This window comes from Lutjanus erythropterus, chromosome 12 (assembly GCF_056507025.1).
Source record: "Lutjanus erythropterus isolate fLutEry1 chromosome 12, fLutEry1.hap2, whole genome shotgun sequence".
NCBI lineage: Eukaryota > Metazoa > Chordata > Actinopteri > Lutjaniformes > Lutjanidae > Lutjanus > Lutjanus erythropterus.
In genome coordinates, this window is record NC_139328.1 from 30,296,749 (window position 1) to 30,323,161 (window position 26,413).

At 40.5% G+C, this 26,413-nt stretch overlaps 1 protein-coding gene across 1 annotated transcript in view; it reads left to right on the forward strand.

Annotated features, from left to right (window-relative positions):
* Window positions 1-26,413, forward strand: part of cdh24b (cadherin 24, type 2b) — a 241,435-nt gene that overhangs the window by 184,079 nt on the left and 30,943 nt on the right. Inside the window, exon 6 of the mRNA XM_084731957.1 lies at window positions 3,855-4,036. Coding sequence (XP_084588083.1) covers window positions 3,855-4,036 — 182 coding nt within the window. The remainder of the gene's footprint in view (window positions 1-3,854; window positions 4,037-26,413) is intronic.

Sequence of the window (26,413 nt, forward strand, 5' to 3'; positions counted from 1 at the left end):
TCTGCTCTCTGTCTGTATGTCTGTTTGACTGAGGGCGGGGCAGAGCAGACTGAGGACAAGACGAAGGTTCGCTTCTGCTATATGCTGCTACATTCACACAAAATCCAGCGATGTGGCTGCTTCCCACCACTTTCTCACCAGTCTCAGGGAAGCTCATGCAGGCTGCAGGAACACTGCAGGAGCACAAGACAAGCGCAACATTATAATTTCACAATAACAAGCATAGACGAGTCCTCCATTGTCAATTGTCTGTCAATTTAAAGCTAAGCCACTTATTTCTCTAATTGATTTGGAAAGACACACTCTGGAATTTGAATCAGTGACTGTCTGCCTCCTGCCTGCCAGACTCCATTAACATATTGCTCAGTTTAATTTAATTGTAAACATCTGCTCCTTCTAAAAGATTAGTATTGATTTCTTTCGACTCATAAACAGACACTTAGTCATTTGGCAAACATTCGGCATCAATTTGGATCCTAATAAACGTGAACCGGGCAAACAATGACAGAAAAATTTCAAAGGAGAACACCATTGCTGTACCACTGTTGACATAGTGGTTTGTCAACTTTCAGCTGATGACATATCATAGTCATTTTATGATTTATTTATTTTATCTTTTTCAAAAGTAAAAGCACCTTTTATGTCCATCTGACATGAATGGATATCATATTGGATTATAATTATTGATGCATTGAAGCGTACATGTCTTTAAAACTGAGGCTGGTAAAGGTGCAGCTAATTTTAATAATTTTACATTCTGCTAGGAAGCCCATAATATTATATTATAATTTATTGATCTATATTTTGTATTAATAATCAATTTATGCAAAGTAACTAAAACTAAATGTAGTGGAGTAAGAAAGAAATACTCAAGTAAAGTACAAGAATTTCAAAATGTTACTTAAGTAAATGCACTGAGTGGCTGTCCACCACTGTTGTCATAATTTGCATTATTATAGTGATCAAGACATACAAGGTACTTTAGAAGAAAAGCTCTAAAAAGCGTCTGTCTGACAGGCTTTTAACCTTTATCCAAATAGCAAATTGATGTTGTTGCATAAGTGCAGAAGCTTCTTACAGTACGACCTGTCTACACAGATGTAGTGACAGCAGCATGTTAGCAGAGCAGCAGCTTCAGTCCTTTGTCTTCACAGGATGTAATCAGAGGATGTGGCTGACAGTAGGTCATCCGTGTTTTGGCACCAGTCAGGGTCCATACTTGCTGAAGCTGCGCATGTAAAACAGAATAAAATCGACTTGGAAGCGTAAACATACACTTTGGGTCAAATTCTGAGAGATGTATCTGTGCTGTGAGATGGACGACTGAAAGGACACGTCCTCCTGTGTAGACAGGCCTTGAAGGAGAAGGTTGGGGTGGATAGTTGAAGACTGCAAACTGCTGTTTACACCCTGTTTCCTACCAAGAATCAATGCTGGTTTTAGTTTTAACGACCTGGGGGGAGTTTGCATTCTGTTAGTCAAACTTACACATATATTTGTTTTGCTGATTCCAGTATTTGTAGGCTCAATGTAAAAAATAAATAAATAAATAAAAGAATACAGAAAATAAAGTTTTAGTGTGGAGAAATCTTTGAGATATTATTTGGACTTTCATACTGAGAAATAACTTTCACAGACAATGTTTTTTACTCTCTTTTATATTGAATGAGAAATCCAAATATTCAAGACTTTCATGTTTGTGTCTGGGGTCAGGGGATGTTAATCAGGGGTATTTCAAGCCTGGCCAACCTCTCAGACACAAACTGGATAGACCCATAACCAATCAGAGCGATGAAACCTGTGACAGTGTGCTGAATGACACATGCGAGTTGGGACAGTGATCGGTCGGTTGATGCACGGACAAAAAGTGACAGCCTGGTCGAACTTTTTTGAAGCGACACGTGACTTTTTCAAATATGGACCAGTCAGGTGTCTCTGTCAGTCATCATATCAAAGCCACTAGAGAGAAAATAGTTCTTTCATGAAACAAAGGCCGTCAATTTTTTTCAAGTATCAATGTTGTAATTTCTGGAAATTAAGCGGCTGACCATGACGCCTGTGTGATCTTGTTGATAATTTTTGTGCTTTAGTGCGTCATTTTATCATAAAGACATTGGTTGTGCATGAATGATAACATGTGGCAAAAGTCACGCCCACAAGCATGGTAAAACTAAAACTCCTTTTTTTTTTAAGTTATGTTTTTGGGCTTTCCTTTGATAGGACAGCTGAAGAGTAGACAGGAAAGGAGGGTGAAGAGAAGGGGGGGTGTCACGCAGCAAAGAGCCACAGGTGTGTGGGGACACTTGTACAGTACATTTTCCTGTACTTGAGTAATATTTCAGTAATGTATCAAGGCTTATACTGTACTATAGTTTTCTTTTCACCACGGTAACTGAAATTAGACTAAGGGTGCAAAAGTTTGCTCTATTTATTAAATATTATTTATCATTTTTGCATTATTTGGGGGTAGTAAAACCATACCTTTGCTACCCCAAACCGAATATTGCATTCGCTCCACTGCTCAGGCGCCTGTGAATGCCCGTGTGTATTTTCAAAGGGGCTGATAAATAACTTGTTTTGTGGTTTAGGTTGGAGGACCTGTCGAAGCGTTTTTGTAAATTAATATTTAATCCTACATCACAATTTGGACATCAACAGACTTTGAAAAAAGCCAACAATCAAACACCCTGAGTGATAACTCTGGTTGCCGGTCTGAACTGTACTCCTGATCCACAAAGTGAAATAACCTCACACGCTTCGCCTCGCTGTGATGTCGTCAGATTTACGGAATTCGTCTGACTGCGTGCTGGCCCCCGATACTGTCTTGTTGAAGTGCTGGCTATCTTTTATTCTGTCAACCCGACGCGCGTGCAGAATGTTGTTCTCCCTCACGTTCACAGGTCTATCTGATTCCCGTAGCTTTAGCTGAGGAGATAACAGCTCCGTGTGAATGAGCCTGTCTGTTCTGTGTGTGCCAGCCAAATAGTGATATCTTACCTTTTCCCTCGCTCAATTTCTATCTTTCCTACCATACTTATTCTTGTCAGAGCAGCCGGCGGCCCCTGTGAGTCTGTGAGTGTGTGTGTTAGGTGGTAAAGTGGTAGGTGGATATTTGAATTGATGTTTGCATGCCTGTCTGTGCTTTTTATGCCGTAATGCGAGTTCACAGATGCACTGCGGTGCGTGTGGTACTCCATATTTTCATCAGATAGGAGCATTAGGTGAATCATAAGAGAAATGTACCGCGTGTCCCTATAATATAAACTGCAAAGCCAGCAGAAGCTGGAGCTGCTTTAATGGGCCCAAGCATGATGGCGGCACACATGAAAAGAGCCTGTTATCTTTTGTAATACTTGTTAGAAGGAGGAAGGAAGGAACGGACGACTGCAAGACTAAAAAGTGGCTGTTTGTGATGAGTAGTTAGCTCGTATCATCCAGTTCAAATGTTTTCAGGGAGACAGAGCAGCTTTTCTTACCTGTAATCTTTGCTTTTTTTTTATCTCCTCTGTTCCTTCTGTTTTTTAATCCTAGCTTCTTTTAATTTAGTTTTTTTTTTACCTTTAACGGCAGGTTTTCTGGCTGTATTTTACCTGCCTTTTAATAACATCTCAATACAGAGCGCTCAAACACAGACTCTGCCTTTCTCCTCTTTTTATCTCTCGCCTTCATCCTCTCAGTTCTGTTAAATTAAATGCTGTTCTTATCTGAGTGAAATATTGTAAATACTGGCTCGGCGCAGGTGGCCAACAGCAATTTGAAAGCAGGTCAAAAGACAAAATTAAATGTTTAACTGGCAAATGAAGTGTATCAGCGCATGAAATGACAAAAGTCCGCCGTCATGTGTCTCCCCACAGGTATGTGGTCCTTCTCCGTTTCTGAGCTCGCCATCCCGGGTGCTGAGATTGGCCGTATCTCGGCGACTGACGCCGACCTGGGCGAGAACGCCAAGCTGGAATATACCATCCTGGAGGGGGAGACCGGGGACACATTTAACATCACCGGAGTGAACCAAGAAGCCGTCATCACGCTCAACAAGGTAAGAGGAAAATGGCACAGTGGCGAACAGATGGGAGCGAGGGATTAGCAGAGAATGTGTATGAGGCAAAGAGGAAGAGAGAAAGCGGTGTTTTGGATGTCATGAGAGGAAGTGTGTTTGCACTGGGGCCTGTGGGGTAGGAGGACCCGTGGAGAGAGCGGGCCCTCCAACAATGTGTTGGGGTCATGTCTAGAAGAGAATCCATTAATGTGCAAAACTCTCATGAGATTCATATGAGTTGGTTCCTCATCGTGCATGTTATACAAATTAATTAATTGTTTTATAATGTGACAATGCTGTGGTTAAAGGGATAGTTTGGGATATTTGAAGTCTGTATGAGGTACCAAAATCAGTGTATTATCTACAGATGCACTGATTGCAATTTTCTTGGCCGAATACGATTTGTAATTTTTTAAGGGTCTGACCTGCTGATTACGATTACACAAGCTTTTGTAACTTTTGCTTAATGTAATGGATGTTCATACAAACAATGACTATTAAATTTTCTTCAAAAGCGCTCCATCTTACCGCCAGGCCTTATTATATTATCATATTAAGATTATTTATCTAGAGATTTATCTCTCATGAGATCTCATAGGGAACGTGATCTCATGTGGAAGCATTTCTAAACAGACTGCAGACAGATGCGGTGTAAGAGTTTGTTGTATTTAAGTTTTGCAGTGAGAAAAACAGAAGGAGACATTAAACAAGTCTGGATGAGAGACTGTTTTACTAATTGCATCAACAGGTTATTTATTCTTCGGCCAGAACTGGAGGTGAGATTTTAACTGTCTTTGAACTGCAGTCTGCTGCTAGCTAATGTTTGCCTGAGAGGCTAGAAAGTTTACCAGTTTTCGGGCGACACCGTCAGCTGCTCAGTCTGCCTTCTCTTTATCCTGTTCTTAGAATCTTTCTTGAATGCTGACTTCATGCCAGCGTGTCTCTGTGTGTGTGGCTGTGACCAGTGCTGTTGTGGTTGTGACGTTACTGTCTGTGTAGCTGCACACATGACGTGACCATCGTGCCCAACATGTGTATGAATATTACCAGAACAGGATCAGAAATGTGACGTGGTCACATGTACTGCTGCAAATTGGGTCATCATAAAAACATATTCTAGAGTTTGAATGTACACTATATTTAGAATATTTTCACCACTTTACCTTGCTGCTCAACAGCCTTGTAATTCTGCACTTCATTTTGTCAACCAAAGCACTTCTGCATTCTGGTGCATAAGTGCGCCTGTGAGGGACACTATGTTACGCTGCAGATCAGCTGTACAAATACAAGAATATGAAAAGGACTGAATATGACAGTGACGACAAAACACTGTTCGCCGTTCGGATACCTTTATGAATCATACGTTACAGAAAAAGAACTTTTGCAGGTAGAGGCTTGGGGTGTTTTTTTATAATTGTCTGCAGAAAAAAATCACTCCTAATGCAGTTATACTGATCTTGCATGCGTGTTGATGTATATATTCAGAGCAACTGCTCACAGTTGTCTAAAGCTAAAACCATTCACATATAAATATATGTATGTATATATGTGTATGTGTGTGTGTAAATATATACACACACAAAAAAACTTACTATATATTTATAACATATATATATATTGATATTGCAACTTATGACCCAAACAGCTGATCTGTGGCATAATGCGTTGTGCGGCACAGTCAGGCGCTCTTATGTGTGTGAATAAAGAAGCACTGCAGTTGAGAAAATGTAATGCCAAAGTAAAAGGCCGTCTGATTGCAAGGTAAAGTGCTGAAAATACTCTGAATAGCACACATTTAAACTGATTCTGATATCTTTAGGTAGATTTTTTTTGTGGCCAAAATACGTTTTTCTGCTGTAGTTATACATCGCTTAGCTTCATGCTGTGACTCCTCTCTGCTTCTCTGAACTGGGGGTGTACCAACCACCATGTACTGCATGTAATACACTGACCTCATACAACCTCACTTCAAAACACCTGAACTATCTCCAACACCTGCTTGGGTTTAGGGACAAAAAGACTTGGTAAGAATTAGGGAAAGATCATGGTTTGGGTTAAAACGATCACTCTTGCAAGATGTTTGGTGGGTCTGGGGTTCTCATTTAGACACAACCATGTACTTGGCACTTAAATTAAACTACAAATTGTGCTATTTGCTATGTATGACCTTGAAAAAGTAAACACATCTCCATCTTGGTTTTCTTTTCTTTTCTTTTTTGTAAAGTATTCAGTAATAGTCAATCAGTAGAAATCTATGACAAAATTATATACTTATTATACACAAACTATAAAACTATTCAGTGAATTTAATAATTTCTTGTTGTTTTGTCAATGCAATGATGATTGTTGGGTCATACGTATTTTGATGTTGTCCAAAGTCAAGTCAGTATTTGATCATGTGATGAGACAACATGATTTTCAGTTGCTAGTTTAGGGACAAAATCTGTCAAGTCTGACAAGCTGAGCACATCTGCAAGCTGAGAGAGCAGTTGTGTCTTTCAAACATAAAAGCGGCAGTAAGAAAAGACAAGAGAGAAATTAACAAGAGGAGAAGGTAGCAAAGCTCCCTAAATTAGATTCCTTTGACTTTTTTTTTTATAAACACTCTCCAGCCCACGGACAGCCTGAGTGGTGTGTCAACAACCATGCAGCAGCTAATGTTAACTTAGGAAGATAGATATGTAACAACGTGCTCAAGGGCCCGTATTAATAGTGTGCACTGGGCTGCTAGCTTACGCCTCTGCAGCTAGATGATGGGAGGGTAAGGAAGGAAGCATGTATGGAAAGGTGTGGGTTTGTAAAGGTAAAAGGGAGAAGGACATGAGAGGAGGAGAAGAACAGATGATGAGGAGGAGGAGGGGTGGTGACACAGGTATCGTCGGCAGGGCTTTGAGAAAGAAGTTTTGTTTTGTTGATGAGTCAAAGCATAGCTAACAACCTGTTGCTTAAGCCCATTAACCTGGAATTACCTAGAAATTCACAAAGAAACTGTATAACCTTGATAAACTCCATCTCTCAGCAGCCTCCTCATCACGAAACAGGCGATCTATATTCATCTCACCTTTTCTCCCCGTTTGACTGCCATCAGATGAGAGTGTTTTGATGGGTTTCTGACAAATGAATTTCCTGCTTGATTCACTACAAACCTGCCTCCCTTTTTTATCACTATTCCCATCTGTTTAGAGCAAACATAATGAAACATCCGTACAACGCTCAGTCAAAGCATGACGCATCCAAATGCAAATGTTTGCAGCGGCTGAGTGCAATTTGCAGCCAAACTGTTTTGACCAGCGTCGAGGCTGTTTTGACTGTTGCCTCTGAGCGAAGCTTTTCCATGCGGAGTGTTTGCATGTGCAGAGGGATCAATCAGCCTCTGCCTCTCCATCCTGAGTTCAGCTGGCTAATAGTTCCCTTTAGTGTAATACTAGATGATTTCAATTTCAAATGGTCGCTCCCTAAGCTGCCTGTCATCTCCAATAATCACATTCTTATGAAGATGTGTGTGCACGGTGGGGGGAGGCGAATGCTGACACCCTCTCATTACCAGCGTGGCTTGTTGAAGTACCCACGTGTCTGTGTCAGACAGGGGCCTCTGCGCTCACATGTAATGTAGACTTAATGGGGAGGAGGTCCCCGTGTGGGAGGCATGTCTCAGACATGATGCTTTCATTTCAAACAGGCCCTGCAGAAGTGCCTCAGACACTTCAATAAAAATACACGTGTGTCGACATTAATGCTGTCAGCCACCTCTCTGATCTATGGGATGTCAGTCATTAGACTGTGTGATTACAGGGCTGTTGTGTATTCAGTACAATATACACTTCAGAGTCTTATATAAGTGTGAGTGTGTGTGCATGCATGCGATGAGGCTGATCTGTTTGCATTTATTAAAGAAAAAGGCTGATGATATTCTATTTTTTTTTTTATCAACAAATCCGATTAAAAAACCAAAACCAGCAATGAGTTGATTCTACTAACAAGTATTGTCTAGGGTGACAAAGCTTATTATAAAACCAATCTGGTGAAGTAATTTGATTGGATAAGAGGCATCATGAGTACTGACATAGTGTATAACTGCCCTGGGATTTTTGACCGTAAGTATCACTCAACTGTACAATTAGAAACGTAACATTAAAGGCTGTGTAAAGGGGAAAAAAAAGGAGTCTTTCCTTCTAAACACATTATATATGTAAGAACATAGACTGGTAAACTGTTGCTCACGATTTCTGTCTTCAGGATTTTTTGTATGGACCTGAAATATGGAAAGTCTGATTTTTTGCAAAAAATATATGCATGGTTTAACAGATGAATTATACAATGGTGTCCTGGACAGTCTTCTTGATCAGCAGATGGATTTCTCATGCCAAAATCACATATCTGCTATCATAAAATCCTGTGGTTGGTACATTTGCTTTCAGACCACAAACAAACTGCACCAGAGTCTGTTTGGAAGTGAACCAAGACAACCCTTGTCTAAGGGTCCTGTTGTTTGGTCTGTACCGCGGTTAGTCAGGAAATTGTTTTCTCCTGCTTGGCAACAGTCCAGGCCAAATCCAGTTGCGTAACTATTTGTGTTGGCAGAGCCAAATCAATGATTTAATAAACAAAGAAATTATAATCTGTTTATTACTTTTAACTAAAAAACGGTGCCTGTATAGCTTTTGCATAAATGCTATATCACAGTGGAGGTTGTGCTGTTGTTCTGTATATCAGCACACCTGTGATCATCTATAACTGCATCATATTTGTGCTAATATTCAGTACAACAGCACTCCCTCTTGATATTGCTTTAATATATCTTATTACTCTGTGTCACAGAGCTGTTAGAAACACACAAGTGAGCTGTTACACTGGGTGAAATATTCCTTCATTACCATGAATACACACTGTAGTTTATTTTGACTCAATCCTGCACACACTGTTCTTGTACCATACAGTAAATACTGGGCTGTGGATATATTATTTTTAGCATCACCAAATTCACTGCTGAAAATAGTCCCTAACAAATACTCCATTTAATCCTTTTGAGTAATGTTTGTTTTGCTAAAAACTATAGCAGCTTCCCAGCTGTTTTTTTGGAAATTATTTAGCCTTTTTCAAATGGGAAAGTCTATGTTTTTTGAGCTATTTTTAAAGATTTTTCGTCACTAATGGACAAATGGGCTTGGGGCGACGGGCAGAGGGAAGTCAGAGAATACTGTGAGACGGACTAATGCATTGTTGGCTTTGCTCCATTCATGGGATTTGCTGACAGAAAAATATGAAATATTGCCACCCTTATCATTTACATATAAACACACAACTGATATAATGGAATCTGGTAATAGCAGTAGTAAAATAGCTTTATTTTTGACATTTTATCATGTTTAAATGTTTATGAGGGCTGTTACTAATGAATATTTTCATGATCAATTATTCTTTCTTTAATCATTTAAATTCTAGTCTATAGTATGTGAGAAAGTACTGAAAAATGGCCATTAGAAAGTCCAATCTGGTGTCTTACTTTTGTTTGGTCCAACTAACAGTCAAAACACAAAAAAATTCAATTCACTGCAAAGTTTCTGGGTAAATCAAAGACTCAATTTCAGAAGCAGACACAGGACTCAAGGTGAATTTTAAAAAAGTCTTCACCAGTAAACACAGGAGACCAGTCCAACACAAGCAAACAAATTTAGGCAGGGAGCAAACAAAACCCCATCAACAAAGTAAAAAAAAGCAAACTCCAAAACTAATGTGAAGAAAAAAACAACACACAGCTGGAAAGCGATGAACAAACAAGAATGAACAAAGAAAAAGTGAAAACATGGGAATATTTATATGAGACTGACAAATGGCAAGACCAGGTAAGGGCAGCTGAGGGAGCAACAGGTGTATTTAATCAGGACGGGGAAGAGACACTAGAACAGGAACTGAAATGACGGGAGATGTTAGTGCTTTAAAATAAAACAGAGAAAACAATATGCGCAGGGTGTACCTTTAATAAATATAGTAAACAGCAACTCTTACATTCGAGTTCTGGAAATAGCAAACGTTTGCTGGTTTTGCTTGAGAAATGGCTTAAAGGTGCAATATGTAAGAATTGCATTAGAGTAACTGCTAACTGTTGCTAACTGTAGCTGCCACTAGCTCAGTTATATTAGCTGGCTCAGCCAGGAGAGGAAATACGGTACCAAAGTGGTTCTCAGACACAACTGACCAGGACTCTGACTCCAGGGACGAAAAAGCCGTGGCAGATTCAGAAGAGGCGTCCAGCAGGACGGGAACGAGAGGAACGGTCAGCATCAGAGAGGCAGCCAGAACGTTTTCACATTTAACTCAGTAAATTAAGGTTTTATTTTTACCAAACCAGAGTTGGTAATTGTTGGAACGGAGAAAAGACTGACAAAGACAGCTTTGGTGAGTTTTATTTTGCTTCTGTCAAGTCCGAACATGTTTTACAATGAATTAACAAGGAAATTAATCTCGTCTTAGTTCATCAAAAGAGAAGAACTTGAACCCAGAAGATACAAGGTTATATTTTTCTGTTTAATAAGGAAATTAGTGTGAGAACACTTCCTTTTGTGACATTTTCAGTTTATTTTGTTTATTCATGAGACTGTAACTGAAACGTTTATTTCTTCACGTTCTGTTGATAATATTAGTTACTTTAAAAAAAAAAGATTTTAAATTAATAATCCTACATATTGCTTCTTCAATACATACATATATTAACATATAAAATGATCTGCCTTTAATAATCATTTCTATTCGATGTGGTGTTTCCCTGAAAAGTGCAACAACCTTATTAAAAATTCCGTAATGAGGGTTTTTAATGAGATGATCTCATACAATTAGATCAACTCTGCCTTCATAAAAAATGCATGATCTATAAATATGCAAATATTGCTCATTTCAAAAGTTTAACCACTGGACACATGATATATACTTCACAAAAAGTTGCTGTGCACCAGAGGCTTCAGGTTTTCACATCATACACCCAAACCAGCTGTAACAAAATGCTGCTGGTGTGCAAACATGAGCACAGAGAATCTTTCCTCCCTCAGTGGATTAAAGTAAAAACAGCTGTCTAGTGTCAAACTCTGCTCATGCATCATTCTGCACAATGAAGCTCAAACATCCACGTGAAGGAACAATAAGAAAAGCACATTTTTGACTGGAGCGGGACTCAAGAGTCAATCGACTAATCAATCAACCTAACAATTGTTTCAGCACCAAACTTTATCCTTCTATTGAATAGATGGAGTCAGTCATCCTGTCTTAGAGAGTCTTACAGTGTATCTCGCTGCCATACAGTGAAAATTATATCTTCAAAAGTTGGCAAGGTTTAATTTTTCAGACAACTTGAAGTTGAGGAAAGGCTTCCAAACTCACACGCCCTTGAAATTCTTTGGAAACTCATCAAAAATGTTCTTGAACTTTCTGAAATGTTCCCATAAAATTTTCTGAGTGGAAATTTCAGAGTCGATCTGCACAAAATAACAGCAATTTGGCAAAATCTGTCAGGAAAATTGTATTCAAAAGCGCAAGCCCCTATGAGATTTGTGTTTTCACAGGTGAATGCACAAGCATTTGTGTGTGTGTGTGTGTGTGTGTCCCAGCCACACATACTGGGGCACGTTCACAATTCATCTCTGTGTCACTCCTCAGTCTTGGGTTAAAAACAATCCACACCTGGAGGTGGTGTGCCGAGCAGGATTTCCAAGCCCAGTATGAGCCCCTTTGAAGAGAAGCAGGCAGGCAGGGAGAGGACAGGATACGGTAAGAGATGCGAGAAGAAAGAAATCGAAGGCGAGGACCCAGGAATGAGGAGAAAGAGAAGGGATGAAATAGGAGAGAGGAGCACAGAGGGAGGAGTGTTAAAATGAGGTCCTGAGAGGCAGTGACAGCAGAGAGTGGAGTCTAACAAGGGAGTAAGAGTATGAAGGAACCAGAGAGAGACGTGCAAAGAGAGAGGAGAGGAGGGGAGGGGGTGGGATGCAGAGACAGCAAGAGCTGCAAAATCAGTGACAGCCAGATAGAGAAAAATTAGCACAGCTAGAGACTGAGAAGTACAGGGAGGTAGAAATACCCATCCAAAAAGACAAAAATGTAAAAATAAATAATAAAAAATGAGAGCTAAAATGAAAAAAAAAAACCCTTAGAGGACAGGGAGGTAGGCAGCATGGCAACAAGACGGAAAGAAGTGAGAGCAGGCAGGGAAGCAGAGGAGAAAAAAAGAGCAACCTGCTGTGTTTAGAGGGAGAATCGATCAATTCAACATGTGCCGGGCGCCTGGCAAAACTGGTGGGAAAATTACATGTAAACAAACACAGTAAACACCTCCCACCCACAACATTCCTCCCAGTGGATTCAGCCACGGCGATCTCAAAGACACAAACAAAATGTACGATTAGTATTTCAACATGGCCTCCTTTGATCTGTTTTGTGTGGCTTTAATCCCCCTATAAATAAACCGAGAGAGGCGAAATATTAGGGGAGACCTGGGATGGTTGTAACATCTTTTGTTTGAGCATCAGTAATTCAGTGGTTTTAATGCTCGATCTCTCAACCTTTGATACGTGGTACACATATTTATCTACTAGTCTAGTTCTAGTCTGTTGTGCCATCGTTACAACCTACCCCACTACTGGAGTGAGTAGCTGGGGAAAAATGTAACAGTTGAAGGTAATTTGCTGAATTAAGAGCAACACTATCCAATTGAAGTTGCAAAAAAAGAAAAAAGAGAGAGATCTATCTCTGTATCTGTATTTGGATAGAATACCAGAAGTGGGCGTGGTTTACACCAGAAGTCACATTAAATCAGGCAAATGTTGTTATTTTCCTACCTAATATTCATGAGCAGTGCAATTGTTGTGCATTCAAAGTATCAATAGAATTTAATATTGGCAATAATTAATTAAGAAATAGATTTTAGTTCTAGAATATTCTACATATATATTCAGATTATAATAATATTATGATATTTAAATTAAGCACTGTACTAGTGTAAAATGTAATTTGATAACTTAAAAAAAAAACAACCGAATGTTACTGTGTTACATTTTGAAAATGACTTTTCCCCCAAAAATAATAAGCATATTTAGACAGAGGAAATATCTGTTTCCTTTGGATTATTTGTACATTCCCAAATAACATATTTGGATTTGGGGGCATTCGTACAATTTAGTCGATACACTTGACACACTGTTTTTTTTTTTCTTGCCTTGAATTTGTAAAGTGCAGAAATTCTCATCATTTTAATGAACTGTTACAACTGTCCCCACCCCAAGCTAACCCCCCAAGCTAACTGTTTCAGCACGAGGGCTTGAAGGTAGCATCTCATTAAAGTAGAGAAGGTGCTCCTTCTAGTTATGTACTCAAGCCATAGTATCTAGAATACAATGAACACTTAGTCAAAAAAATGATCTTGATGAAAAAGTTTCCTTTCTTACCTGAAAATCTGTTTTTTTGGTCATAAAATCTACAATGTTGCTCACAGAGACACTCACTTCTCCTGTGAGTTAAAAAACAGAAATGTTAGTTCACCATATGGATTATATCTCTGCAGCACTTCGGTTTAATTGGTTAAACTGATAGTGTTACAACAAACCTAGTGTTGCAACACTCCCCGATCTCCCCTATTGTTAAACTGAAGACTCACAGATTACATGTGGATTCATTCTGAGTGCTTGCAAGCTAAGTGGAACACATATTGAATATTTGCTGCGAGGCACCATTTCAGGTGGGTGTGTTACAGTAAACTCTTAAAGATCTGCTGTGAATAAGGTTAAAAGGGATTTAGGCTTTTAGGGAATCAACACACACAGCTAATGAAAAACATGTAGGATAGGCTACAACTAATAGAATTAAAGCAAACAAAGCGTAAAATTAGTGCTAAGCTCCCCCTCAGTTTCCACTTCGTTAAGCAAACAAAACAAAACAAAAAAAAAAGAAATAAGATGAAACAGCCATGCTTAAAAAAAATGCATGCATGCATATGCTGTGTTATGGTGTGTTAATAATGACACACGACCACTTTCCCCGAGTGAGAAGCCTGAAGAAGCGTTTTATCAACAGGGGAGCGAGATGATCTGCGTGCCCCTGGAGAAGGAAGGATTTCAGAGCGGAACAATTTGTGTTGCCACAGAGTCGGCCTTGACCTTGCTGGTCATCTCGCTGCTGTGGGCTGAATCTCTTTAACCGTTGATCTAAGATGCACACATTGCCTCACGCACATACACACACACACACACACACACACACACACACACACACACAGGCACAGATATACCGAGTGGAGACGCACACCTACACAAGCAGCAGCAATAAACCACAGAGCGATATATACACAGGCACACATCAATACAACACACTTGACCTTGCAGCTCCCTGTGTTTAAACTGTGAGGAATGAGGGAAAAGAGCTGCAAAGAGGCGCGATTGCTCATTTGAGGATGGCGAGGGATTGTGCGCTGGTCTTCACCTAAAACGATGTGTCAGATGGGAGGTGGGTGGGAGACTGAGCTGAGGGGAGGTGAGTGAAGAGGGGGGGGTTAACAGCAGATTAGGAAGAAATAGAGTCGATAGAGGGAGCTGGAGGAGGCAGTTGGGAGATAGTTAAAATGAGACAGAGACAGAATATGCGATGACAAAATGGAGGAGACAGGGAGGAAGGCAGACAGATGAAGAGGGGGAACACTGTGGACAGAGATGGGCACAAATACGTCAAAAAATATCTTGTTACAAATGACTAATACTTGCTCATCAAGCATATTTAAGTAAAAAACAAATGCTGGTATGAAGGGTCCGTAACCGCTCATCCTCGAAGGGACACGGGGGGGTTGGCTGGAGCCTGTCCCAGCTGACATTTGGCGAGACGCAGGGTACACCCTAGACAAGTCGCCACGTCATCTCAGGGCCGCTGCATAGAGAAAAACAACCACTCACACTCACATTTACACCTACAGGCTATTTCCAGTTATCAATTAACCCATTAACCTGCATGTCTTTGGACTGGGGAGACTGCCCACATACAGGCAGGCAGACAGACAGAGCCCACGCAGACGCCGGGAGAATATGCAGACTCTGCACAGAAAGGTCTTGTCCATCCCTCAGCCAGCTGGAGACTCAAACTCAGATCCTTCTTGCTGCTAACCGCTGCAACACTGTGTCGCCCCATGAGGAAATGTTTTTAATTCAAACACAAGTAATGTGGATACACAAAAATACATCCTATAAAACCTCATTATAGATTTAAAGTTGCCACAGGATATCTTTAAAGTGGGAAGGCGAGAATGTATATGGAAGGAGGGAATCAAACACAGGACTTTCACTCAGGAGAAGGGGGTTTGTGTCCCGTGTGAGACTTGACGCTGACTATTTATTAGTCATTTAATTTAACCCAAACAACGATCTTTTCGTCACATGACTTACATCACATATCACGTCACTGGTGCTCTCCAGTGCTTATATGTGTTATTTCGGCCCATTCTGTTGTTTAGGTATGGGGACATGTTTGTGGTTTCTAGCTGGCTAGTAGAGCTGGAGCGAGTCGCATACCGTTGACGTCGCAGTGAGGCGTCGTGCCTGGTCATAGCATGGATTCACCTGGAGAACAGGCTGCAGCTGACAGACCTCATCGCAATCAGCTAGAGTCTGGAAATATTTTAGACAGAGTCCCAACAGTATGCAACTAATGTTACAGTCTGTTGCTACAGTATGCAGTTATTATTATTTTCCTTGTCCCACACTGATGCAAAAAGACATTAGCCATACAGTAGTGAGTGATCTATCTTACCTGTTATCCTAGCTGCATATAACAACCCCTTGAAATTTTAAGTCAAGTCTTTACGTAAAAATACTGATTATCCAGGTGGACACAGTGATTAAATTAATATATGTCTCAGCAATCATTTTAAATCTCAGGTCCAGTATTTTTCTTATCAGGCACCTGACAAATAGAGTCTATTTAAATGGGGTGAAAGTCAGACTAATTTTACCACAATTATCACAATTATTCTGAAGTCCTTTATTCAGGATTATGATTGAACACAATATGAAAAATAAACTGCGAGGTGCAGCCCAACTAGCGAGTGTATTTGCCAGTTTTTTTCCAAGCATGTGTTTGCTAATTGCTCCTTTCTTTTGTTGTATTGTAGTGTCATTCAGTAAATTTGCCTCAGCGTGCAATATCTGATTATATTTTTGATTTATTTATCTTAGGGGAAATTAGCACCAAACTGAAATATGGTAGTTCACAATGAGTGTGTTGCTGGACCTGACAAATCATCTTCCATTGAGCCACAGATTGCAGGGATAAAAATGTGCTTTATTTGTAATAAATAAAACAACATATTAAATAATATATTTTAAGTTTAAATACATAAATATAAGCTCTGAAAGTATTTTTTAATAAATGGTCTTTTCTAACACAATCAGAATATACTTAAAAGAATTTAAATATGTATTCTAAGTACGTTTAGTTGAAAATCTGTCCATCTGTGACCACGGAAAAGACCTCGCCTTTGCCTTTAACGCGTTAAAGTCGTGCAAAGGCGAGGGTTAGGCAGGGACACGAGAGAGAAGCTGGGTCATTAACAGCCTGCAAGTCAGGGTGCCGACTGAAGCTGCCTGCTGCTTATCACTGCTTATTTACTGTCAGTCCCACAGAGACCCCCAGCAATAAAAAGATTTCTCCCATTCTCTATCTACACCCACCCCATTACACCCTCAACCCCTCCTCCCCTCTCATCATCAGCCGCTGTCTCTCTGCATTTCGTTACCCTCGCTCTGTCTGATCTCCCCACACATGTCCAAATATTTAGAGCAGGGAAACACACAAGCGAGAATGCAAGTAAACGCAAACACACACACACACAAACACACGTACATACACATACAGCCTCACCCCACCCCATCTCTCTCTCTCTCTCGCTCCCTCCCTCCCTCGCCTCGTCCTCGCTCTGGTTTGTGTCTGGAGGCCATGTCAGACAGTGTGTGTTGTTTGTCTGTGGCTCTGACTCAGCCCAGGTCTGCCTCATTTAAATTCACGCACACACATTCTCAAAGACACATAGAAAAACACACATGCATGACACAGATACACACACGGACTATTCATCTGTTCATTTTAGAATAATTTTCTCCCTTCTATTTTGTTTTGTGCTCATTTTATTCCATTCTCGTCTTTCTTTCTACTCTGACCACTGAGCTCTGCTCCACTCCAATTATTTACTTATTACATATTGCTGTTAATGAATGTACATATTGCTGCTAATAGATTTTTGATACAGCATGTGAACAAGGCCACGGTGTAAGTAGCAGGTAATTGAAGAATTAGCATAACACTCTCCAGTACAGTAGCTCCTTGACTCTGCTCTGCAGCAGTGCCCCCTGATGGCCAGAGGGTGACATTTATAGGAGCCCTGACTGATGGTTGATGGTTGAGCTTTCCTTGAAATCAATAAACTAATCAAAATCTAATCAGCTGCTACGATGAAGAGCATTTAGAAAGGAAAAGGAAAAGACATAGAAAGCCTTGTCATCATGTTGAGCTCATGGGTGCAGATACTTAAAGGAACAGTTCGGATTATTTGAAGTGGGGTTGTATGAAGTACTTCTTGTCTAGTGAGTGTATTAGCTACAGTAAAGCCAATGAGGAGAAGCAGGAAGGAGTACCAGCACTGAAGCAAAGCAGTGTACTGCTGTGGACAAGATCAACTACAAAACCTTTTAGATCCGTGTAGAATTTTATAAAGTTGCTACAGTTCAGAGAATCCTCACTTAAAGACACAGGTATGTTATAAGAACAAACAACAGCAATGTAGTGGTGAACAGTGTTTTTGGCACCTTATATGAGAAAAACTGCTGAATTTATATGAGGAAAAATTGTGACTCAGTCAGTTCCCTGATTATGTGTCACGCCTCCCCCCCAGTCTGCATCTCCAGCAGTGAGGGTCGAGTTGGTCCCGCTGTTTACTGATGGTGATTATGTGATTTTGAACAAAAAAAAACAGTGTCTTTTCCATTTTCCGTGACGGTGTTGTAGTAGTGTTTTTGGCAAAACTTATATGATAAAAGCTGTTGAATTTATAGGCGGAAATGTTGTGACCTGGTCGTCCCCCTTCATTGCACTTCTCCTTGGACACAACGCCATCTCCAGCAGTGAGAGCTGGGGAGGTACATTATGATGTATATTTTATGGTTAAAGTTATTTGTGACAACTTAATTATCTACAACACAAAGCTCAGGCCTTTTTTAAAAAATGTATTTTAATACATTGGGAATGATTTTAAAAAGACAGGCGCTCCTGTGTCACTATGAGCTAGAGGGTGAAAAGAGGCCCACCCAAAAAAGTCAGTATCAGTTAAAGTGTACAATGTAATTTGAATATTTTCAGTGCTTGACTTTGCTGTCAGACAACCTTTTTGGATGGGAAAACCGCTGTTATAAAAGCCAAATATTGCTCTCTCCTAACCAACCAAACTTTATTGGCAAAATTATTCATTTTTCCTTGCTGAACATGAGAGTTGCTGCTCTCGCGCTGCCTCAAATTATTAGTTTGTTTGTGTTATTGTGTGACTTCTGTGAATCCGAACAATCAACAGAACAACAAAAACAAAGAACAGATCAAGGTATCGATATACCAGCAAGTCCTGTGTTCTGCAAGGTAAAACTACTGATCTTGTCCTAGGAGTTTGGTTGGTTTGAAGAGAGCGATATTTGGCCTATAAAACAGTGTTTTTGTGTCAGAAAAGTCTGTCAGACAGCAAAGTGGTGAAAATATTTTAAATATGAAATGGCCATCTATTTTAGCTAACATATCAAATAATCCAAAGCATCACTTTAACATGCAAGTAAGACGTGATAACTTCATATTTAATTTAAGGCTGTGTGTCTTGATTGTGAGAGCATTTATAACCCAAGAAACTTCCAAAGCAAACTGGGATAACACCTCATTACACGTGTGTATTTAATAGCATGTGTATGGCAAAGTCGGATCACCAGACGCAACACAAGGCATGTCACTACATCATTAATACCAATCCAGTGGTATCCCAATTCAGGAGGTTCCCTTTTGAGGTATGTTTTCGGGGTGCCGTGAGCTGTGTAAGCCTGCTATTTGTGCGCCTTTCATTCCTCTTACCTGAGGGACAAGCTAGCTCGCGCATGTGTCAGTTTGCCGTTATTATTTCCATATGCTCTCACTTAAAACGGCTGGCTAATCCTCGGTCACACGCCAGCAGCGCGCCCAGGATTATCTGTGTTTGTTTTCTCACGCGAAGGAGAGATTGTGTTAATCTCCTCAGAGGGAAAAAGACAGAGAGAGAGGGAGAGATGGAGAGAGACAGTAAGAGAAAAAGAGAGACCAATGTCTTGCTCACAAGTTGGGGGGAAAAAAAAAGGAAGACACAGGACATCTGAGAGAGAAGTAAGACAGAAGACAAGAGACAAGTGACAGAGCGAAGGGAGGGCGGCAGAGGAAGAACAAAGTCAAAAGGGAGATTTAGAAGAGCCTTTGTTCTCTCAACTCTGCAGTTGTGCTTGTTGGCAGAAATGTCCAAAGCTGCGTTTGTCATCAGACAAATGTGATGTATGATCTTGATTTAGAATGCACAGAAATCAAGAAAGAACTCAAGCTGCCAAGGACAGCAGGGCGCCGAACACACACGAGCACGCACACCACAGCAGACCATGTATACACACTCAGCGGTGCACGTACACATCCCCGTAGGTGAGCAGGAGTATGCATATGTTCACCTGCTTTCACACACGTTTACAGAGTCTTCGTCTTTCCAATCAATTACAGAACAGTCAGGGAGAAGCACCACCTCTGTGATTTGAAGCCTCACCCCGCAGTGATGTACATTTACTGTAATGCACGCACACACTTTGTCGAGCGTGTACGCCTATGGGTCGGCCTCTTTGAGTAGAGATGTATTATGTATCGCCAGTCTAGCATGCAGGTTAGCTAATTAATTTCTGCTAACTGTGAAGCGCATTTAAAAGGGAAATTGTATAGAGAAATTTGAATTTCAAAACGGACTGTAGGAGCACCGCCTGGCAGGACAGGAGAAGGTTACACTTGTAGAGTGTGTGGGTGTGTGTGTGAGCGAGGAGAGCAACATTAACTAGAGATAAGGGACTGTTTAAGCATCTACTAGGGCTGCAACTAATGATTATTTTCACTCTCAATTAATCTGTTGATTGTGTTTTTGATTATGAATTATTCATGTCTGTAAAATGTCTGAAAATAGAAAAAAAAATACCCATCATAATTTTCAAGAGCCTAAGTCTTCAAATTGCTTCTTTTGTCGAACCAGCAGTCCAAAGCAGAAAGAGTTTTAATACACAATGATACAAAGAAAAAGTTCAAATCCTCACATTTGAGGAGCTCGAACCAAGCATTCTTTTTGACAATCAACTATCAAAGTAACTGTGTGCATTAGACTGTCCTTACACTATCATAATCATGTCATAACACCTGTCATGAACATGAAGGAGTCTTTATGAACATGTATGCGCATGTACTGTTGTCACTAAGTGTCATTCACTCCTTTGTGTCACATTTAATGACAAGTTCACATTGTTCATTGTTGTTTGCTATGACAACTTGACATTAACCAAGACAAAAACGTCTTGCTGTTATGACAGCTAGACATCAGTGAAAGCAATCATGTCTTTGTTATGTGAAATTGACATTAACCAAAAATGACATAACCTGTTAATGTCATTGTTATCACAGCTTGATATTAACCAGAACAACATAACCTGTCAATGTCTTTGTTATGACAACTTGACATTAAACAAGACAAAAATGTCTTTGTTATGACAGCTTGACATCAGTGAAGCCAATCATGTCTTTGTTTTGACAAACTGACATTAACCAAGACAACATAACCTGTCATTGACTTTGTTATGACAACATGACACTAACGAAGATGACATAACCTGTAAATGTCATTGTTATGACAGCTTGATATTAACAGAACAACATAACTTGTCAATGTCTTTGTTATGACAACTTGACATTATCAGACTTAAAGGAACTATTTTGCTTTATGTTTTAACAAAATGTGGTTGGTTTTGACACTGGCCGTCATGAGACTGTTATAAGTGTGTCATGAATAATTTCCTTGATTTTAAATAAAGCGATACATTTTGGATTTGTCATAAAGATGTTATTAAACATCCAGCAAACCACCTCAGTACTGTATTCTCCTTCAAATTGGTTACAATTGGTCTTGAAGGCTGTGTTTGGTCCCAGTTCGGCCAGAATCTCCAGTTTGGCCAGATTCAGTTAGACCCTGACCATGCTAACATGGCGGGGAAATGTCATTTATCAAAACTTTTTAAAAACAAGTTTTGACATCTTCTGGATGCAATGGATTAAACACTTTTTTTTCTGGACCTAATGATAGACGTAACTAAGAAGTGAACAATCTTGCTTCCTTCTCAGGTAGTTGCACATGAACAGTACTGATCTGCGCCCACTTCAAATAAAGTGTTACCATTTTCTATTTATCAGCCAAACAAATAATCATCTATCTTTCAAGCACAAACATAGACACAATTTCAGCAATTATTTATGTGATACAAAACGTATAAAAGAGAGATAGAAGATGTCACAAGAAGAGAGTGTGGTTAAAGAGTAATTTAACATTTAATCCTCTTCTTTTGAGTTAGTAAGTGACATGTGCAGTCACTTTACCACACCATCAATTGATCATGATCCCTTTTCATAGTGATCATTGCAACAGAAGTTATTTTCCTTTTTCTAGAGAAAATCCAGTTTCTGTCCCCCAGACCTCCCAAACTTTGTGAAAAATCTCTGATGCACCATGGGCCTCTGTTATGAGGCAACATGACATAAAGCTCTCAGCACTGTGGACACTGTGGAGTGTGAAAAATTGACAGCATGCAACTGAGAATAACAGTAGGGTTAGAAATACTACCTCTTCCTCCTGTAAGCCAGTAGTTTACAGTGTTGACCAGTGTTACAGTGTTTGTGGCTAGTTTACACCATCTCCTATTCTGTCAATCTCCGCTGCCTCTGCCTCTCTGCTCTGCTGAAGCCTTGATAAACTAGTGATAAAGGACCAGTCTGTAGGATTTACTGGCATGTAGTGGTGAACATGCAGAATGCAAACACCTTGCCACCTTGTGAAAGGCCGTCTCTTTTGGTTTGTCAGCTCCAAGATATTGTCAAAAACATGGTTTGGGGGGTTGTGCTTTAAATTTCATCCAGTAAGAAAGTCTGTCTGTCTTCTCTAAAGTCCTGGAGTATATGACAGAACTGTATAGAGGGTGTGAGTGTTAGTGGTCATGGGTTAATGTGAGTTTGGTGGCGTGTGTCACGGTTTAAATACATTTTTGAATATGTGAAGAGGGCTTGTTCAACTAGGGTGTGTGTGAGTGTGTTTGTGCAAGTTCAGCCTGTTCTCATACTAGGCTGTCAAACATTTTATCATGGCCCTCTGTGTCTCCACACAAGGAGTGTCTGTATGAGACGCACCACGCTTTCAAGTAACTTCTATGTAAACTATCCTTGTGGACGAGATAGTCCGCATATGGAGGAGATGGAGTGGGTGGATGGGTCAAACAAACACAGGACTTTCACTAGGAGGCTGGAGTTTGTGTCCTGTGTGAAAGCAAAAGTTATCATAAGCTACAGTTTTAAGTTACATAACACTACATGCGTCATGTGAGTTATATTACTTACGATACCATACCTCATTGTAATGCAACACACTGCAATGCAGCACACACAACACAAAGTTTTAAGTTGCATAATGAGTTGCATCATGTGAGTCATGCAACATAATGCAATGCAACAAAATGCATGCAATTCAATGTAGCATAATGCAGTGTAAGTGAGGGATAATGTACAGTGAGCAGGTCATTATTGTGAAGTAAACATTGATAGGTTATATTCCCTAAAAATTGTTTTGTTATGTTTTAGTATGTCATGTCTGTCATAAATGAATGTGGAAAATGAATAAATAGCATTTCCCCCAAAAAAATAAATAATTTGACACAAAATATTAATTTTAAAATGATTTTAGTGATTTAACAATGATTTTATTTTTCCCTCAGAGTCTATGATCAGAACTGTGTCCATAGCAATGGTCTGTTATACAGACATAACAGACCTTAGAATGCTGTAACGTAACGTAACGTAACGTAACGTAACGTAACGTAACGTAACGTAACGTAACGTAACGTAACCAGTTCACAATAGTAACCAAGTGTTTAAAGGCTTTTTGGCAGCATCTCATACAGACACTAAAGGGTACCTTGTATGTCGGTTTAAGACACCGATGGGTGGTGACAAAGTAAAGTCGGTATTTGACAACATGGGAAGAAAATGGGTTGACAAGTTCCACATGAACCACCAAAGCCCTTTGTGAAAGCACTTTTGAGAAATGCTCACGTCCTTTCCCACACGTGCACAGGAAAACACAAAAACAGAAAAACTGCTGGGCCGCTGTGTGATAAGTGCTTCCTGTAAGGAACAATGAGGGAGAGGGATGGGTGTGTGTGTTGTGGTTTGTCAGAGCTGGTGTCCTGTCGCACACACACTAGGGAGGGAAAAGGGTGGGTAGAGGGGTGGGTGATGGAGTGTGCGAGGTGGCGAAGGAGGGGGAACGGAGTGATGGAGTGCTGGATGGAGGGAGGGTGGGGGGGTGATGAGTGTGTGCTCACAGTGTAAGTGACACCTCTCCTCCTCAGACAGATTGTCTCCCTCTCTCCCTGTAACCGGGACCCGTTAGAGAACCTTCTCCCTCCATCGTCTCCCCATCTAAACCCTCCTCTACACACACACACACACACACACACACACACACACACACACACACACACACACACACACTCCATCCTCGCAGACAATTCGTCTTGTTTATTTATTTTTCCTCCAGAGATATTCCCCAAATTGCCTACATTTCGAAGTCTTTCAATTCGCCCTTTTCTCTGCATAATTTTTAATCAATCTTCACCTCTTTCCAAAACTGCTGATTTTCTGTAAAGCACTTTACTCTGGTTTACAGCTCAGAGAGGGGGAAGAAACGAGACGGAGAAATAGAAAAAGAGAGATCAGAAACGAAGGAGAGCTCGCGAGCGAGAGGATATCAATATTCCCACTGCCGCTGGGATCCACGGAATGATTTTTTTCTCCTGTTTGAATCTGACAGCGAATATTCTGCATAGTCAGGGAGCCTATTTATCCTCTGTCCAACATGGTTGTCTGTGCCAATCATACTGAGATGATTCATATGCACACTTACTTTAAGGACGCACACATACTGACAGAGGATCTGAAGACATGCGGGCCCAAAGGAACCACTTGTACTCACACACAAGCCTCCACACACACACACTCTGATACCTCAAACAGGTATTTTGATCCAGACCCAAACATGTTGCTTTCCTGAAATTTAATCAACAGCAGGTGAATGTCAGGGCGTGTGTGTATGTGAGACAGTGGATGTATGTGATTACCTGTGCCTCTGCCCTCGCTAACAATCATCTCGGCAAACCCGATCAGAGGCTATCTCATCGCTTCAGAGCCGGCACGCTGGTGGGAGTGCGACACGCAATCACACAGACACCTCAGACAAATAGGCTTCATAACTTCTGTGTAAGAAACAATCACTGGGGCCTGAGCCCCTATCCCAAATGAAATCTCTTCTACCTGTGTAGATGCAAGGCTACAAAGGAATTCTTTAACGCTTCTCACAGCCAAGTCTCTATGGTGATAGCGGAGTCACCATGGTGATGGAGATGATAAACAAGGGAGGCGTTTTTATGAAAAACTGTGTGGTTTTGTTTCCAATTTCATCTTGGGAAAATCTATTGTTTATGCCATTATTTGTCTATGTTGCAGCTATGCAGGGCAGCAGACAATCTGCACTACTTCTGAAAGTGAAGTCCAAATCTTGTACTGTGTGTTCAAGTTTAGTTTGTCCAAGTTTCACTCCCACAGTGTTTCATTCATAACGACTTACCGACATGTTTGTAACATTCTTACAAAACACACGGCTATACCTGCCAGGTTCCCACCAACACACTTCCATGTGTGTTGCCAACACTGCAGCACCAGACAATGCTGGAGCTAGATAAAATGTTCAATGCAAATACCCCAACTGCATACCTAAATCCATCTGTGCTGCATGTGGACTCAACAAATATATAAACCCAACACTTTTTTTTTCTGCTCCCATTTTTCATGAGTTGAAGTAAAAGATTTCAGACTCCTCCTATGCAGACAAACGGTATATTTCACTTAGATTTTGTTCACAAATTTGTTCACATCTGTGTGAGTGTGTACTTCTCCCTTGCCAAGATAATCCATCCTCTTGAAATATAAACTCGACGCTTTTGTTTTTGCTCCTATTTTTCATGAGTTGAAGAAAAAAAAAAAATCTCAGACGCCTTCTGTCCACTCAAACTGCTTATGCGTCTTAAATTTTGTTTGCAAATTTGTTAAAAAACCATGTTGTGAGCACTTCTGCTTCTCCAAGTTAATCTATCCACCTGACAGGTGTGGCATACAGAGATGCTGATTAAACAGCATGATAATTGCACAAGTGTGTCTTAGACTGGTCACAATAAATGAACACTCTAAAATGTGAAGTTTTGTCTTGGGAGAAAAATAGTAGGCATTGAACTATGGCTATTTTACATAAGACTACAGGCACCTTAATTTCCCCCAGGAGGGCAAAGTCATTATGTACCCTGCTCTGCCTTTGATTGGTTAGTACTCTGTACCTTAGTTGGTTCAGTTGGTTCAGTGTAGGCATGAGGAGTGTTTGGTTAGTCCAAGACAACATGATAAAGTTGGGTGCTCTTCCAGTAGACAAAACATGGTAAAGTGCCCTCTATTGTGGCCCAATGTCCAAGACAGCATGCTTAAGTACACTCGAGAGTGCCCTTCCAGCAGACTAAACGTGGTAAAGTGTCCTCTAGAGTCACCCAGTGTCCAAGACAATATGCTAAAGTGTCCTCTAGGGTGACGTTTCAGTAGAGAAAATATGGTAAAGTGCCCTCCAGAGTGCCCTTCCAGTAGACAAACTGTAGTCAAATGGCCTCTAGAGTGCATCACAGCTTTCGACACTCTGGGGCCCACCATAAACACTGGCTTACCACTGGCTACTGCTTTGTTTTCACAGGAGGGCAAAGTCATAACCTGCCCTACTCTGCCTTTGATTGGTTAGTACTTGGTACCTTCATTGGTTCTCTCTAGAGTGCCCTTCCAGTAGACAAAACGTGGTAAAGTGCCTTGCGATATGGCCCGATGTCCAAGACAACATGCTTAAGTGTCCTCCAGGATGACGTTCCAGTAGAGAAAATATGGTAAAGTGCCCTCCAGAGTGCCCTTCCACTAGAAGGATTTGTGGTA